Source organism: Mixophyes fleayi, chromosome 2 (genome assembly GCF_038048845.1).
Source record: "Mixophyes fleayi isolate aMixFle1 chromosome 2, aMixFle1.hap1, whole genome shotgun sequence".
Lineage (NCBI taxonomy): Eukaryota > Metazoa > Chordata > Amphibia > Anura > Limnodynastidae > Mixophyes > Mixophyes fleayi.
Window position 1 is genome coordinate 374,463,763 of NC_134403.1, and position 18,282 is coordinate 374,482,044.

The window sequence follows — 18,282 nt, forward strand, 5'->3', positions numbered from 1 at the left end:
CCTCAGCAGCATCATTTACATAGAGGAGCTGTGTATGGAACCAGCATTGTACTAGTAGTAGGGAAGGAATCACTGGGAACGTACATATTTACTAGTGGAAGTAGAGAAGACTAAAGCCAGAGATAATTAATTCTTCCTGCTGAAGGTAACAAGTGATGGGAGAGAGGGGGTGACAGCAGCTGTCAGATATATCCGGTACTAGCACAAGGCACCGCAGGAAGATGTATTAGGACAGAAGGATGCGCAGCACTAGAGGGATGTGATAATGAATGAGGGTAGTGAACAGGTGGAACAGACTCTCAGCAGAGGGGGGTAAAGGGAATGTAACCATGTGTGGGACAGATATAACCTGAGACCCCTAATAGTGACCCCGTCACAATATAACCTATATCCATACAGAGCTGGGGGTGACAGGGTCTGGGGTCTAGGAATAAATGGGCAGATGGGCCGTGTACTTCTTATCTGTGTCACATTCTATGTTTCTCTATTTAGGGGTCACCCTATGGGAAGACAGAGCTGGCAGCCTCTTATAGAGAGGAATGTCTGATACCAGAGAGCAACAGCTGTGCTGCCATGTCACATGATCTCTCAGGGAACTTCCCATGTATTGGGGTTATTAGTAACACTTCCAGGTAGGGGGCAGCACCCCAGCCCCCCTCACACATGTAACATGCTTCCAGCCTGCCAGTAAGAGATCATGTGTCCTTCCTACAATGTCACATACATGACCCCATCCCCAACACATGTGTGCCTGTCCCCTCCATGCCACCAAATGCCTCACTGCTCCTCCCACAACATATTACACACGTGCTGGAGCTCACACAGCCCCTGCTACATACATGTGACCCCCACTCACCTCCTGCTCTATCACACAGCCCGGACACCGCTGCACTGCGCATGTGCGCCCCGAGGGATGCCGGGAAATGTAGTCTCAGATGTAACTTCTCCCTCCGCCAGGTCCTCCTCTGCGTCACGTGACCCCGTGTTCATGGTAACAGTATGCGGCGCCCGGTCTCCATGGTGACGGTGACCAGAGCGGCCGGGTCCTAACTCCGACACCATGAGCCAGACCCTGACCCACAGAGCGGGCCCCGGGGGCCCCCAGCGAGCCGGCCGGAGCTACGACTTCCTCTACGGTACTGTCACCCTGATTGTGACCCTGTCACCCTGATAGTGACGCTGTCACCCTGTATCCTCCTTACCTGACCCTGATAGTGACCCTGTCACCCTGTATCCCCCTAACACCCTGATAGTGACCCTGTCACCCTGTATCCCCCTAACACCCTGATAGTGACCCTGTCACCCTGTATCCCCCCTGACACCCTGATAGTGACCCTGTCACCCTGTATCCCCCTAACACCCTGATAGTGACCCTGTCACCCTGTATCCCCCTAACACCCTGATAGTGACCCTGTCACCCTGTATCCCCCTAACACCCTGATAGTGACCCTGTCACCCTGTATCCTCCCTGTCACCCTGATAGTGACCCTGTCACCCTGTATCCCCCCTAACACCCTGATAGTGACCCTGTCACCCTGTATCCCCCTAACCTAACCCTGATAGTGACCCTGTCACCCTGTATCCCCCTAACACCCTGATAGTGACCCTGTCACCCTGTATCCCCCCTGACACCCTGATAGTGACCCTGTCACCCTGTATCCCCCTAACACCCTGATAGTGACCCTGTCACCCTGTATCCCCCTAACACCCTGATAGTGACCCTGTCACCCTGTATCCCCCCTGACACCCTGATAGTGACCCTGTCACCCTGTATCCCCCTAACACCCTGATAGTGACCCTGTCACCCTGTATCCCCCTAACACCCTGATAGTGACCCTGTCACCCTGTATCCTCCCTGTCACCCTGATAGTGACCCTGTCACCCTGTATCCCCCCTAACACCCTGATAGTGACCCTGTCACCCTGTTTCCCCCCCTGTCACCCTGTATCCCCCCCTGTCACCCTGATAGTGACCCTGTCACCCTGTATCCTCCTAACCTGACCCTGATAGTGACCCTGTCACCCTGTATCCCCCTAACCTGACCCTGATAGTGACCCTGACACCCTGTATCCCCCTAATCTGACAACCTGATAGTGACCCTGTCACCCTGTATCCCCTCCTAAAACCCTGATAGTGACCCTATCACCCTGTATCCCCTCCTAACACCCTGATAGTGAACCTTCCCGCCCTAACACCCTGATAGTGACCCTGACACCCTGTATCCCCCTAACCTGACCCTGATAGTGACCCTGTCACCCTGTGTCCCCCCCTAACACCCTGATAGTGACCCTGACACCCTGTATCCCCCTAACCTGACCCTGATAGTGACCCTTTCACCCTGTATCCCCCTAACCTGTCACCCTGATAGTGACCCTGTCACCCTGTATCCCCCTAACCTGACCCTGATAGTGACCCTGTCACCCTGTATCCCCCTAACCTGACCCTAATAGTGACCCTGTCACCCTGTATCCCCCTAATATGACACCCTGATAGTGACCCTGTCACCCTGTATCCCCCTAACATGACACCCTGATAGTAACCCTGTCACCCTGTATCCCCCTAACATGACACCCTGATGGTGACCCTGTCACCCTGTATCCCCCTTACATGACACCCTGATAGTGACCCTGTCACCCTGTATCCCCCTAACCTGTCACCCTGATAGTGACCCTGTATTCCCCTAACCTGTCACCATGATAGTGACCCTGTCACCCTGTATCCCCCTAACCTGACCCTGATCGTGACCCTGTCACCCTGTATCCCCCTAACATGACACCATGATAGTGACCCTGTCACCCTGTATCCACCTAACCTGACACCCTGATAGTGACCCTGTCACCCTGTATCCTCCTAACCTGACCCTGATAGTGACCCTGTGATAGCGCCTGTAGAATGATAATGTCAGGGGTAATAAACTGTATTTATATCCAGTAATGAATCAGTATCTTAGAGATATTATGATGCCTCTGATGCAGTCACATAGAGCTGCAGACTAGGGGTATATTTACTAAACTGTGGGTTTGAAAAAGTGGAGATGTTGCCTATAGCAACCAATCAGATTCTAGCTGTCATTTATTTAGTACATTCTACAAAATGACAGCTAAAATCTGATTGGTTGCTATAGGCAACATCCCCACTTTTTCAAACCCGCAGTTTAGTAAATATACCCCTAGAAGTGTGTTATGTTACCAGCAGTCTTGTGTCTGTAGGAGGGACAGCGTTGGGGTAGAGGGGCATCGGGGCAGCACAGTGGCTCAGTGGTTAGCACTTCTGCCTCACAGCACTGGGGTCATGAGTTCAATTCCTGACCATGGCCTTATCTGTGTGGAGTTTGTATGTTCTCCCCGTGTTTGTGTGGGTTTCCTCCGGGTGCTCCGGTTTCCTCCCACACTCCAAAAACATACTAGTAGGTTAATTGACTGCTAAAAATTTACCCTAATGTGTGTGTGTGTGTGTGTGTGTGTGTGTGTGTATATTAGGGAATTTAGACTGTAAGCTCCAATGGGGCAGGGACTGATGTGAGTGAGTTCTCTGTACAGCGCTGCGGAATCAGTGGCGCTATAAAAATAAATGGTGATGATATTATAGTAAGCCAGGTGCACATATGTTTACAGTGTATGAAGTGGTTGCAGTCAGCTGCGGGACCTGCCCATCAGATAAATGTGACTAATGACAAAATAATTCAATATAATATATTTAAATTAAAATAGGTATGCAAATGAGGCATTGGGGTGGAAAACAAAATGATAGATACCTTTAATATGTCATCTAATGCAGCTAATAGATGGTTGTCAATGTATTTTCCTTGTAGATCCAGTATACACGTTATCTAGTCAGAAGGATCATGCTCAGGCTTCGTTCAAAGCTCACATGTCGTATGACAGGGTGGTGAGTATCACCGGTCTGCATTGTTATCTCTGTCCTGTGTTATCACCATCCTGAGTATCACCGATCTGCGCTGTCTCTGTGCTGCATCTACAGCTGTTCAGATCTGCAACTTTTTAGCACTTACAACTCCTTACAGCTGCAGAGAGATGACCGGGGAGAGAGGGATGTTCTAATGTAGTAATGTACAGTAAGGGAGTGTTTGAGCAACTGTACAGATTCACATTTGGATGTAGCTGCAGATAAGGCTCAAAAGAAGGTTTTATTTACAGGTCAGGGCCGGACTGGCCATCTGGCACTTCTGGCAAATGGCAGAAGGGCCGGTCCACATGTCCGCCGAGCAGCAGCACCCTGCGCGCCGCTCGGCGGACGGAGAGTCAGTGACTGCCGACTATGTGAGTAATCACGTGGGACGGCACCACGTGACAGGCGCCGTCCCATGTGATTACTGCATAGTCGGCAGTCATTGATTCTCCGTTGGCTGAGCAGCGTGCAGGGTGCTGCTGCTGCTGGATGTAAAAAGGTAAGTGTCTGTGTGTGTGTGTGTCTGTGCGTGTGTGTAAGTAAGTAATAGTGTGGCAAACAGTGGGGCTGGCAAACTGGGGCAAACAAACAAACAGTGGAGGAAAAACAGTGGGGCTAACAACCAGACAGTGGGGTTAACAGTATGGCTGTGGGGCTAATTTTGTGCATGTGTGGCCCCATGTTGCTATAGTGTGCGTGCGTGTTTGGCCATGTTCATATAGTGTGCGCGAGCGCAGTATTTTAATATAATATGTGAGGGAAGGGAGGATCTTAATATAGGGTGGGAGGTCGGCTATTTAGTGGCGGAGTGTAGGTGGGGGCTAATTATTTAAGGTGAGGTGAAAGAACCTTTAATTTAATGCTGGGGTGGTTTAGGGCTATTAATTGAATATGGGGCTGATTTTGGGGAGAAGGGCTATTTATTGAATGTGAATATAAATTATTTATTGTCGAGGATGGTTGTGGAAAATGGCTAAATTATTACACTTTAATGCTATTTAATTTATTGCTGGGACAGTTTGGAGGGAGGGAAATATGTTTTGAGTAAATGGGTATATTGTTAATTTAATGTTGGGGCTGGTTGGAGGGAAATAGGTCTACTTATTAAATGTGAATATTATTATTCTGGGGACTGGAGGGAGGCCTAATTATAAAACGTGAGTGCTATTGTTTTAACATTAGGGCTAGTTAGAGTTTTCTATATCTCATGTACCCATTTTTCTTTCAAAATAGGGCATCCAATATTCCAGGATCAAGACAAGAATGAACTGAGCTAAAGAAACCATCTGCTACAAGTGGTGAAAGTGACCAAGACAGGTAGGAGAGAGCAGGACAGTCTGCCAACTGTCCTGAATCTGGTAGGGCAGTCCTGAATTTGGGTGACTGTCTCACTTAGTCAGGATTTGGTCCGACTGCAAGGACAGTTGGGAGATATGTCCCGCTTCATAATGTACTGCTTGTGAAGGCAAAGCTGTGTGCTTCTAACAGTAGTGCCTGAGTAGTTGTCTAAAATGATAAATGTAATGTATCTTTATAATGTATGTATCAATGCCCCATGTTGGCCACACCCACAACACAATGAGGTCACGCCCTGTTCGGCGGCGGCACATATTTTAACTCCTGCTGGAACAGAGCTGGGCCTGTGTACCTTACATGCCGGGGCTAATTTTTAGTCCCAGTCCGGCCCTGTTACAGGTGGTCAGTGGCAGGTGTAAGTAGGGGATTCTGCCTGAGTACGGTGTACATACACATACATACATACACACATACATACATACATACATACACATACACACATACATACATACATACACATACATACATACATACATACACACATACACATACATACATACATACATACATACACATACATACATACATACATACATACATACATACATACACATACATACATACATAAATACACACATACATACATACACACATACATACATACATACATACATACACACATATACATACATACATACACATACATACATACACATATACATACATACACATACATACACACATACATACACATACATACATACATACATACACATACATACATACATACACATACATACACATACATACATACATACATACACATACATACATACATACACATACATACATACATACACATACATACATACACATACATACATACATACATACACATACATACATACATACATACACATACATACATACATACATACATACATACACATACATACATACATACACACACATACATACATACATACATACATACATACACATACATACATACATACATACACATACATACATACATACACATACATACATACATACATACATACACATACATACATACACACACATACATACATACATACATACATACATACATACATGCATGCACATACTCACACACACACACTCACCCACATACACAACCACACACATATACACATACATACATACACACACATACATACATACATACATACATACATACATACATACATACATGCATGCACACACATACACACACACATACATACATACACACATACTCATACACACACACACTCACTCACATACACAACCGCACACATATACACACACACACTCACTGCAGCTTATACTTGTGTTCCACTCTGATTCAGGCTCTATGTGACCTGCAGCTGACGATGGACTAAGTGCTATCAGTAAGCCTTACACTGCGGGGGTGCAGGGGCGGTGTTAGCACCGGGGTATTTATAGATATTACTTTCATGTTAGTGTTTCTTTCTCATCAATGGATTATGCTGCATAATAATCTCTCTATTTCCCTCCTGTCTCCTTCACTCAGCAAAAAGTTCCCGAGTTCCCCACAATGTTCAGCGAATTGGTCCACCAGCCGCGCTTTACACTGCGGCTGCAGCTTAAAGATCCCGTCCCTGCGTTCATCCAGCGACAATGGCGAGGAGGAGGGGAGCAGAGACAGATCGCTGTCAAGCAGCTGGCTGGGTAAGTGACATCTCAGGATGAACAGCAGGGGGCAGCGCAGGGCAGGTAACAGGCTGGATTCTCACATATAGGTCACGCATGCCTTGTATGAATTATATAGTTATATAGTTATACTCTTACAAATAAGCATCCCTTCCTACGTCCTTTCTATGGCCCTTGGTACCGAATATTCATTATTATATATTTCTATTGACCTTGAATATATTTATACTTAGCTCACTTGTTATCCCAAAATAAGCAAACCTGGATTTTCTAACCTCTTTCTCTGTCTGGTCTCCAGTTTTTCTACTTACAGTGAGGTGTCCAAAACTGTACCCAAATTCAAGGTGGGGTTTAAGTAGTAATTATAAATGGTGTAATGGTAATACTGTTTGCATCCTCTGCATTTATCTCTCTTTTTATGCACCCCAGGGGGGTAAATGTATCAAGCTGAGAGTTTCCAGCAGGTTTGAAAAGTGGAGGAGTTGCCTATAGCAACCAATCAGATTCTGCCTATCATTTATTTATAACATTCTCCAAACTGCTACCTTTTGCCTTGAAAAAGCTAGGACAGCGAAACGCGTGTTGGCATCGCTGTCTGTGACTGATCTAACGAATTGACATTTATTGCATTAGCTCTCAGATATATGATTAATCACTGCCCAAATCCTCAGTTAGTAATATATTTAGGTAGATAGGAAATCACTGCCGTCACCTCCTCAGCGTAGGCACTTATGATGCAGTCACTAGGTTGTCAGTTTCCGCTGTATGAGAGATGAACCTGCCCAGTGTCGGGGGTGTTTGCTGGATTAACACCTAACGGCTCCTGCACTGGGTAACCTGTAATCCTGCTTTAGAGGATTATTTAGTCATTTACTAGTCCATAATCTAATGGATAATCTGTGACATGGAAGTGACGGAATAATACTTTAATCTAATAGACATTTATCCAGGAATTAATTTACTTACGATACAAATAAAGAGATCGAGAGTCACAACCAGCATTTTAATATCAGGTTTATTTTCACTTTATTTCACATGTATTTCGCTGCTTTTAATGAATTGTTCTAATACTTTGCATAATAAAAGTTATATATTATTAATTTGTTGGATGTAGACACATGAGATATATACATTTGGGACTGCTCCTGTGCACCATGTTACACAGTATCTTGCTTATTCCTGCTTTGTTCTGTTGAAAATGTTATAAACCTTCATCTAAAATGAAAGACATATAAAAACTATTACATTTAAGTAAAGATATGATATAATATAATAAGTTGAAGTGTGAACAATCTATGATTTATTACTAGCGCGACACAACAATTCTATTTGGTTGCTATTGGCAACAGCTCCACTTTTCAAACCTGCCAGAAGCTATTATGGACACCTTCCATTCTATAAGATATTAATAAAAAGATTACAGGGCCCAAGCTGAAAGAAAATGCCTATAAGCTTCTTTATCGATGGTACTTGGTCCCGGCCAGATTACAAAAAATCTTTCCGGACTCATCTAGCTCATGTTGGAGAGGATGTTCATCGGAAGGGTCCTTCCTCCATATTTGGTGGCAATGCCCCAAGCTTGCCCCATTCTGGTTGGAACTACGGAACTTTGCTTTTCAGATTCTACAGATTGACATCCCAATTTCTCCCAGGTTTTTCCTTCTCCCACTTGGGATTCCATCCGCAACTAAACATCAAACAAAAATGTTCCGCCACATAGTTTCTGCAGCACTGTGTCAGATTGCCACTAATTGGAAACAACCCTCCGTGCCCTACTATGCAGACAATTATTAATAGAGTTTGGCACTCATACAAAATGGAGTTTATGACATGCATATTGCGAAATACCTCTAAATCATTCAACAAAGTCTGGGAGCCGTGGATGTCATTTTTTCAAATCCAAATTCCTTTTGCCCACTTTTCTCTGACTAGCCTCTCTTTTCTGTCTCTTCTTTCTTCTATTCTTATAGTTAAAACTTGGTCAATATCAAGACTCTTTTTATTATGATATACAATGATTGTATTAGTCCCTGAACATGCATAACCTGATTGTAACAGATTTTGTCTTGGACTGATGCTCATTATTGACCTTCTCAAAAATAAAACTTTAAAAAAAAAAAAAAAGATTACAGGGCCCAATACTTACCCCTACAATGCACCAATACTAACGTTACCCCAGTCTGATGATGTCATATTTGTATCTGTCCTGTGTCTTCTACCCTGTACCATTTTTCCCCTAGAGCCAAACTGTTATGAGGAACGCTATGAACGATTTTACAAATTATGACTATACCATGCTGACCCTGTGTTAGCTATAAGATTATTTTTATCTTCTACAATATAATCCGTTCAAATTGTGTGCCCACTACTTCAGGCAGGTCCGTGGGTCTATAATTTGTTTTCGGTTTGATTTTGTTCCTTTTTTAACGATTGGTATCACATCTGTTATGTGACAGTCTAGTGATACTTACCCGTTTTTGAGGGAATCCAGAAATAGGAGAAGTAGTGATGCTTTAATTACTGAACTTAGCTCCTTAAGCACACAGGGGTGCATGCTCTGTGCCTGGTGCTTTATCTCTGTCTTAAGGGCCTGTTTATTGTAAAGTAGTGATAGGACTAGATTTCTTTCTCTTATCACTGTAATTTACCATTACGTTTTCACTGGATCAGCTGAGTGATGCTCCGCTCCCCGGCAGTACTGGCTGGCAGTGGTAAGAGTACTCTAATTGCTTGGTTGTCTCTCTGCATGGCCGGTTCACTTATATGTGGCTGAACTAGAAGTCCTGTCTTGGGCAAACAGTTCCACTTTTTTTTTTAATTCATACAGAGTAAAAAAACATAGATTAAAAATAATAATATATATTTTTTTTAATAATTACAAAATAAAACAAAATGGTTTAATAAATTAATAATAAAGCGTTTTTCATTCTTCCAGAGGCTGCAGCAGCCCAGCAATAGCCGGCAGTATCCCCTTAATGTATTGGGAGAAGCCCTAATTGGGTGTCTTGCCAATTGTAGCCAGGCCCCTTAATCTTTAGGTGTAACTCCCCCCCCCCGTGTTAGAAAAATACCATGGCTGGGCTATTGCTACACCCCCTATTTACTGGTGTTTAGCCTCTAGAAAAAAGCATATTTAAAACATCAGCTTTCCCTTTACTCTATAAAATTATTTTATCGCTTCTTTATGCTTTTGGGATTCTTGATATACAGCATTTAGTGATCCGTCCTTCGCTGCAGCCTTTACTAATCTGATTTCCTTTTTAAATATGTTTATCATCATCACCATTTATTTATATAGCGCCACTAATTCTGCAGCGCTGTACAGAGAACTCACATCAGTCCCTGCCCCACTGGGCATACAAAATAAAACTATTACATACATAAAAACTATTACATACATATAATAAAATACATTAAGAAACAAATAATGTTCCTTCATCTTCTTGCCTTTAAAACGATCCTCAAAAGACATAAAAAAGGGGAAGACAGAAAAGAAAAAAAACCAGGTCATTCTAAAAAGCACTTTAACTCAAAATCTTTATTTAAACCGTCAGGAAAAAGACAATTCAATCTAAAAATCCATGACATCTCCCTTGTGGACAAGGAATTCTTTAAGTCCCTATATTTCCAAATTTTTTGGACCATATCTAGCCCTAAAAAATTCTTCACACCTTTTAAAGAACAATTTTGATATTGTTTGAAATGATGGGAAAGATAATGTGAATCATAACCGACTTTTATATTATGAATGTGTTCATATAAACGCTTCTTAAGGGGACGAGATGTTTTTCCCACATAGAATTTTCCACAGCCTCATTCAGTCAAATATATAACATTGGTAGAATTACACGTAATAAAATGTTGAATCTTGTAGACTTGATTATGAACTATAAATTCTTTAATTCTCCCAAATATTATTTTTAACATTTTTACAGGCATTACAGGTTCCACATCTATAAAATCCTTTAGATAAATTCTGGCCTGTGTTAGACTGTTCATTTACAGCGCCTCTCAATAATTTATCCTTGAGATTAGCTGCCAGTTTACAGATAAAATAAGGTTTGGGAGGAAGAATTTTGGAGAGATAGAAATCTTTATTCAAAATATGCCAATATTTACCTATAATCTTCTCTATTTTCTTGGATAAATTACTACATTGAGTGACAAATGCCATTTTCGGACATTTATCACCTGAAATGACCTTATCTTCAGTAGACAATAATTCTTGTCGTTCTATTTTCATAACCTTTTCGCTAGATGATTTAAGTAATGAATCCTCATATCCTTTGGCTAAAAAATTCTTATACATATTAACCATCTGCGTATCAAAGACTGTATCTTCCATGCAATTTCTTCTAAGACAAAGGAACTGACTAAAAAGAACGCCTTTGAGCCAATTTGAATGATGTTGGCTATTACGTAAAATATAAGAATTAGTATCAGTAGGTTTACGGTAACATTTGGTATAAATAGTGTTATCCTTGATGTAAATGGCAAGGTCCAAAAAGTGAACTAATGTCTTACTACTAGCAAATGTAAACTTAATACTCTAATTATTGATGTTCAGACTGGAACAAAAAATACCTAAAGCGAATTTATCACCTCTCCAGAAGAAAAGGATGTCCTCTATATAACGATGCCAGGATCCCAGGCCCGCCCCGAGTCTACCACAAATTTGGTGATGCTCCCAATATGCCATAAATAAATTGGCATAACTTGGGGCGAACCTGGTACCCATTGCCGTCCCCGTCTTCTGAATATAATAGGCATCCTTGTAAAAAAAAAAATTATATATTAACCAGTATAAACTGTATGTGCTCCAACAGAAACTTTTTCAGATCTTCCTGCAAAGTATATTTATCTAGGAAAAACTTAACAGCTTCTAAACCCTTGTCATAGGAAATAATAGTATACAATGAAGTGACATCAGCAGTTACTGTATACATATCTGCATCCCAATTAATGGTATTTAGTTTAATCAGAGCATCTTTGGTATCCCTCAAATAAGAGAAATTCTGTTTTACCAAAAGTTGCAAATGAAAGTCAATGAATGAAGAGAAATTAGACAAAATACTATTTACCCTGGAGTTAATCAGTCTACCCAGGGGATTAGTCTGGTTTTTATATATCTTCGGTAGAACATAATAAATGGAGTTGTAGGTGCCTTAATTCTCAAAAAAACAGACTCGTCTTTATGTAATACATCATTATTCTCAAATTCAGTGATTAGTAGATCATATTGTTCCCTAATTTTAACAGTGGGATCATTTTTCCACCTAATGTAAGTACCTTTAGCATCTAACTGTCTTTCAGTTTCTTTACAATAAGTTTCTTTATCCATCAGCACAATACTTCCTCCCTTATCTATAGATTTGGTAACCAAATTAGTATCTTTCTGAAGGGATTTAAGTGCCTGTCTTTCCTTAGATGTAAGGTTAGATGTTGGGATGTTACTTTTTCTCTTAATACATTTCTTTATATCATCAGATACTAATCGATTAAAAGTGTCTAAATAAGCCCCTTTATATGCATAGGAAATAAGGTTGATTTTTTTTTCTTGAAGCTACTAGACACTGTACTCGATATTTCTTCCATATTAGTCTCATCCGATTTCATAGCAAAGAATGTCTTTAAGGTAAGCTCCCGAACATATTTCTGTACATCCAAAAAAGTCCCAAAAGAATCTGGGGTTGAAGTGGGGCCAAATTTTAGGCCTTTAGATAGTAGAGAAGTTTCATCTCCACTAAGAGACCTAGAACTAAGATTAAAAACATTGGTAGTATTTATATCTTGGACAATTTCTCCTTTATTAGTCTCCTTTTCAGGCATCGGATCTACATAAATTTCTGTGACCTGTTTCTTTTTTAATTTGATTCTTGATTTAAATTTAACAAGTTTAGTAATACTATTGCCCCCACGTTTATCTCTCTTATTGTAAGATACTTTATTATGGTTTCTTTCTGAGTTTTTTCCGATACCTTTTCTACCGCCTGTATCTTACTCCCATTCTTCTGTTATTTTCTTGTATTTCCTCCCTTCCCAAAAAGGGGATGAACTTTCCCAATCTCTAAGTGGCGAGAATCTATTCTGTATAGGAAGAGGGGAATATAGATAATACCAAAATACACTCCCCGGCGCTCAAAAGAAAACTAAATGAACAGGGATAGGGGTAAAACAGGTTTATATGTAGTAAGTAAATGAGAACACAATAAAACAAAATAGTATCACAAAGGGCTAAGAACTAATAGAATCATTAGTACGCACATACCCTATAGTAGAGAATATATAACATTATGTCTGCAGACAATTATACAAAACAATATATGAAAAATTGAAAAAAATTATAAACACAGAGTCCAGAAAAAAGTATAAAAACAAATCCAGAAAGTGGGTGAAGCAAATTTAAAAAATGTGTATTGTGAAGGTAAATATCGGTAAGCAGAAATGGGTACCTCACTTGCACCCATTTCTCCTTACCGTCTTTTCGGATAAAGTACATTCGGGATTGTTCGCTTGTCAGTTTATGGCATAATATATGGAAGTGCCGGTATAGATCTATATAGTTGGTGGCACTATAGCAGGTGGATACGCGGCAGGGGCCCCCTGCCATAATGACAACCAACCCCAGGCTGTTCAGCGCTGGGCGGGATTCCCTAGGGAGTGTGGTCCGCTGAAAAAAAAGAGCACCCCCCCCCTTCCTCTAGGGACACCCATCCCAGTGCTAAAAGCACTAGGGCTTTTCCTACACCCCTGGTCGGTGGGTGTAGGGTAATAACAGCGATAGAAATGTAAAAAAACAAACAGACGCCATTTTGTTTTCTGGAACTACAAGCACCAGCATACCCATGGCAGCCAGGGCATGTTGGCACTTGGAGAACCACAAGTGCCAACATGCCCTGACACCCATGGCTTGCTGACACATGTAGTTCCACAAAATAAAAAGTTTACAAAACCACAACTCCCTCATTCAAACCATTAAAAATAATAAAACCCCAGTAAAGACACTAAACACCCTCATTTATACCCCAGTAAAGACACTAAACACCCTCATTTATACCACATAATTTTATTAAAAATAATAAATCCCCAAAATACTCACCAGTGATGTTTTCATCTGTCGTCAGCAGCTTTTAATCCTAAAATGTGTGAATACCAAGTCCCAATAAATTTGTATCCAAAGTCCGGCTTGTAAATGTCCAAAATAAATTTGTATCCAAAGTCCGGCTTGTAAATGTACAAAATTAATTTGTATCCAAAGTCCGCCTTGTAAATGTACAAAATTAATTTGTAATTACAGTAGTCCATGCTTGGAAAATTCTTCAGTTCTTCTGGCCAGCAGGTCTCCCTTGTTGATTGAAGTCTTCTTATCTTCAGCCAGAAGGGCCCCATAGTTGTAAAATCCAACCCGGAACATACTTGTTTACAAAACATAAAAAAAGATGACAGACGTCGCAAACAGCTTCTACCCTGTAGAAGCTCCGATACACAATGAACTTAGCACAGCCGCGAGGTCTATTTATAGTATTAGCGGTTTCCTATAACAGCGTGGGAAACCCCTAATACTATAAATAAACCTTGCGCAAGAGCTAAGTATAGAAATTTTATCCAATATCCTGTGAGGTACAAGCACATTGGAAACGTTTATTCTGTCCAAACAAACGTTATCTGTCTCTATAACCTTTCGCTGAACAGTGGCTCATGTTACCAGACAAGAGATCCATCAGACTATGAAAGCCACCAGATCCACCATAACCCAGTCATTGAGTCAAGTGAAATCTCCGTCTTTCTTTAGAGTTCTATCTAATTATCTAGATCGCATTTACAGGATGGACAAAGCAGCGCTACACTATCCAATAACTCTGTCAGTGTTCCATCAAACGGAACTGCTGTGTTCTATATAAAGGCTGACTTCAGTGACTCCCCAAAACCATCGTACCCCTGTACCAAAAGTAAACCGAAATATACTTCCACCGAGGCAGCTGTGTAAAGTAAATACAAATCGTTCTTCTTTACCAGAACCACTCGTTTCATTGTCCCAATCTGATTAGGTAAAATCCCCCAGGAATAAGTCATGAAAAAGGACCTGTGGTAGCGCCTCACATGCGCATGGTATCCTCTTATTCTGTTCTCAGATACACTCGCTATAAAACTCGCACTTATACACTTTTCCTTACAGTGTTGCCTTACTCAGTCTTTTGACCACACTACATAACACTTAGGGCTAGATTTACTAAACTGCAGGTTTGAAAAAGTAGAGATGTTGCCTATAGCAACCAATCAGATTCTAGTTGTCATTTATTTAGTGCACTCCACAAAATGACAGCTAGAATCTGATTGGTTGCTATAGGCAACATCTCCACTTTTTCAAACCCGCAGTTTAGTAAATATACCCCCTAAGCTTTACAGAATTATTTATCCAACAACCACTGTATCTCAGCAGTACTTCACAGTATATACTCGTTATAAATAACCAATACTCACAACATATGTATGTATTTAAATCAAAGTATTTTACTGGTAAAACAGAAAAGATTGTATTCACAGTTCACACATATATCATAATGTTGTTTAGCATAACATAGTATTAAAATATAAAATTAAGCTAGCTTTACATATGTATCCTTAATAAGAATTAGTATTAATAATATTGCTTTAACTATCACAGATATCAGACAATAGCTACACAGTTATATAAATATAAATAGTTAAATCCACATTACAAACACATATAGCTATATATATATATATATAGAGAGAGAGAGAGAGAGAGAGAAATTATATATATAATAATCAAATATACTTGTCAAATCCTTGTATCCTGGATCCAATTCTTTATCTGACCCAATTTAGGGAACGTTCCTGTAGTATAGAATCCTTTTCTGTAGCTTAGTGTAGGATTTCTGTGGTATAGTATATTTTCTGTAGTGCAGTGTATCCCTATATAATATATATTTTCCATAGTGTAGTGTGGTATAATATATATTTTCTGTAGTGTAGTGTAGGACGGTGCTCATTGTCCAGGGGTAGGCAGAGAGGGAGAGGGGGAGTCCAGGGTCTGGCTTTTATAGTCCTGACCCGGAAACTCCCAGCCTCCCCAGCAGCAACATATGTGGGGTGATTCACCACACACACGTGAATGTTGTGTGTGTCCAGGGGTGATGATGTCATCACCCCTGGCAGTTCTCCCCACTGTGTGCGTGCCGACTTGAGGGGGGGTTCTGCTATGTAACTGCGCATGCACCAATGGTGCATGCACAATTGCAGTGTGGTCATGCATGCGCCGGTATCGTAGGTACTGCGCATGTGCGAGTCGCGCAATGTACGTGTGCGTGGCTTTCTCCCTTTACAGGACACATTATTATTTCCTGAGCTTTCACTTTAATAAAGTTTATTAATTATTATTTTCAGTACAACTGTTTAGGCTAAGTGTTTATAACAAACCTCAGTCTGTACTGGTTTGTTATTTCTATGTCTTCCCATACAGTCTCATTCTTTATATATGGTCACAGATACCCTCCTTCTTTTTACATACACAACTCCCTCTTCTGTCCTTCCTGAACATGTTATATCCTTCCAGCCATGTGTCCCTTATACCCACCATAAAAATCACCATACGGTCTAGTTCACATATATTGTTTGAAAGACTTCTAGCATTTGATATTTTTTACTGCCACTTTCTCCACCTCCTTTTCACCCTTCTAACCCCAGTGCCACCACCCCCCCCCCCCCCCCCAGTGTCTAATCCCTGTTTCCTGTATGCACAATATGGCAAAAGAAAGAGGGCGTAGTGCACTCCAGGGTGAGAGTCACTGACCCTAAAGCGTTATGTTACCCCCACTTGCATCCCAGTAACCACCCTCTGGACTAAGGTTGGAGCACACCCCTGGGTACGGTGTACCCTCTCAGGAGGTCGTGTGGAGAACGACCTCTGACCGGCTTCCAGTCCCCGGTGAGTAGTCTGGATGTACTAATGAGATTTGTGTGCCCGGGGTCAGAGAATACTCACACAGACACCATATTACACACAATCACCTCTAAAATCTCCTCCAGTCTGTTGTCAAGAGAGAATTTATCCCAGTTCTCCTAATCTAACCCCGTCTCTCCTTCTCAGCCTCCCTGATCCCCCTCGTCTCTCTGGTGTAGATCTACCTCTCTGGTGAATACATTACCTTACAGATCCAAGCTTCAAGTTTACAGCCCATTCCCTCTAACTGTGTCCTTGGTATCAGTATGTGCCATGAATCCTACATATTTAAGTATTACTGGTTCACATAATGTTTACCATCTTTTTGTGTGTTTCAGATCTCAGCCATCGTTATCATTGCCCCGAGGCAGCGCTACTGAGAATGATGATGTCACCGGACGCTACCGATACAAGTACTCTGAGAGGTAACTCAGCCTCCAGCAAGACGTAGCATCACCTGATATAGGGGCCTATTTATCAAACATTCCTCCTGTGTTAAACCCCCGAAAACTGTTGTTTTCGGGGGTTTACCGTGAAATTACTATGTATTATTGAAGCATCGCAGCAGATATCTCAGATCGTTTTTCTGAGCAGTCCCCATAACAGTGTATGGGAAGTGCTCAGAACCGCTATGTATTAAAGTCTTTATAGAGCAATTTTTCTCTTTTACTACATATTAATGTACTCCATCTGAAGCTGGCGCCATCTGAAGCTGGAGCCATCTGAAGCTGGTGCCATCTGAAGCTGGAGCCATCTGAAGCTGGAGCCATCTGAAGCTGGTGCCATCTGAAGCTGGAGCCATCTGAAGCTGGCGCCATCTGAAGCTAGAGCCATCTGAAGCTGGAGCCATCTGAATCTGGAGCCATCTGAAGCTGGAGCCATCTGAAGCTGGCGCCATCTGAAGCTGGAGCCATCTGAAGCTGGCGCCATCTGAAGCTGGAGCCATCTGAAGCTGGAGCCATCTGAAGCTGGTGCCATCTGAAGCTGGCGCCATCTGAAGCTGGCGCCATCTGAAGCTGGAGCCATCTGAAGCTGGCGCCATCTGAAGCTGGCGCCATCTGAAGCTGGAGCCATCTGAAGCTGGCGCCATCTGAAGCTGGAGCCATCTGAAGCTGGCGCCATCTGAAGCTGGCGCCATCTGAAGCTGGCGTCATCTGAAGCTGGCGCCATCTGAAGCTGGAGCCATCTGAAGCTGGAGCGATCTAAAGCTGGCGTCACCTGAAGCTGGCGTCATCTGAAGCTGGTGCCATCTGAAGCTGGAGCCATCTGAAGCTGGCGCCATCTGAAGCTGGAGCCATCTGAAGCTGGCGTACATTAACATATCTGAAAACTTTCGCAGCTGTCAGCTCTGCTCTGAAGAGCGCATGTGTGGAGGGATCATGTGATCCCTCCCTGTCACTCATCCTGCAGTTTGC

The 18,282-nt window shown here is 42.0% G+C and overlaps 1 protein-coding gene across 2 annotated transcripts in view; it reads left to right on the plus strand.

Moving 5' to 3' along the window:
* The first annotated feature begins 912 nt into the window (after positions 1 to 912).
* The window catches only part of CFAP91 (cilia and flagella associated protein 91), a 39,367-nt gene continuing 21,997 nt past the window's right edge, over positions 913 to 18,282 (plus strand). Inside the window, exons 1-4 of one of the 2 annotated variants that reach the window (XM_075197477.1) lie at positions 913 to 1,136; positions 3,812 to 3,888; positions 6,764 to 6,921; positions 17,206 to 17,292. In XM_075197477.1, the coding sequence (XP_075053578.1) occupies positions 1,061 to 1,136; positions 3,812 to 3,888; positions 6,764 to 6,921; positions 17,206 to 17,292 (398 nt within the window). In that variant the 5' untranslated portion in view covers positions 913 to 1,060. Of the gene's footprint in view, positions 1,137 to 3,810; positions 3,889 to 6,578; positions 6,621 to 6,763; positions 6,922 to 17,205; positions 17,293 to 18,282 lie in introns of those variants that run through there. The other variant, XM_075197478.1, reaches the window with a different exon arrangement.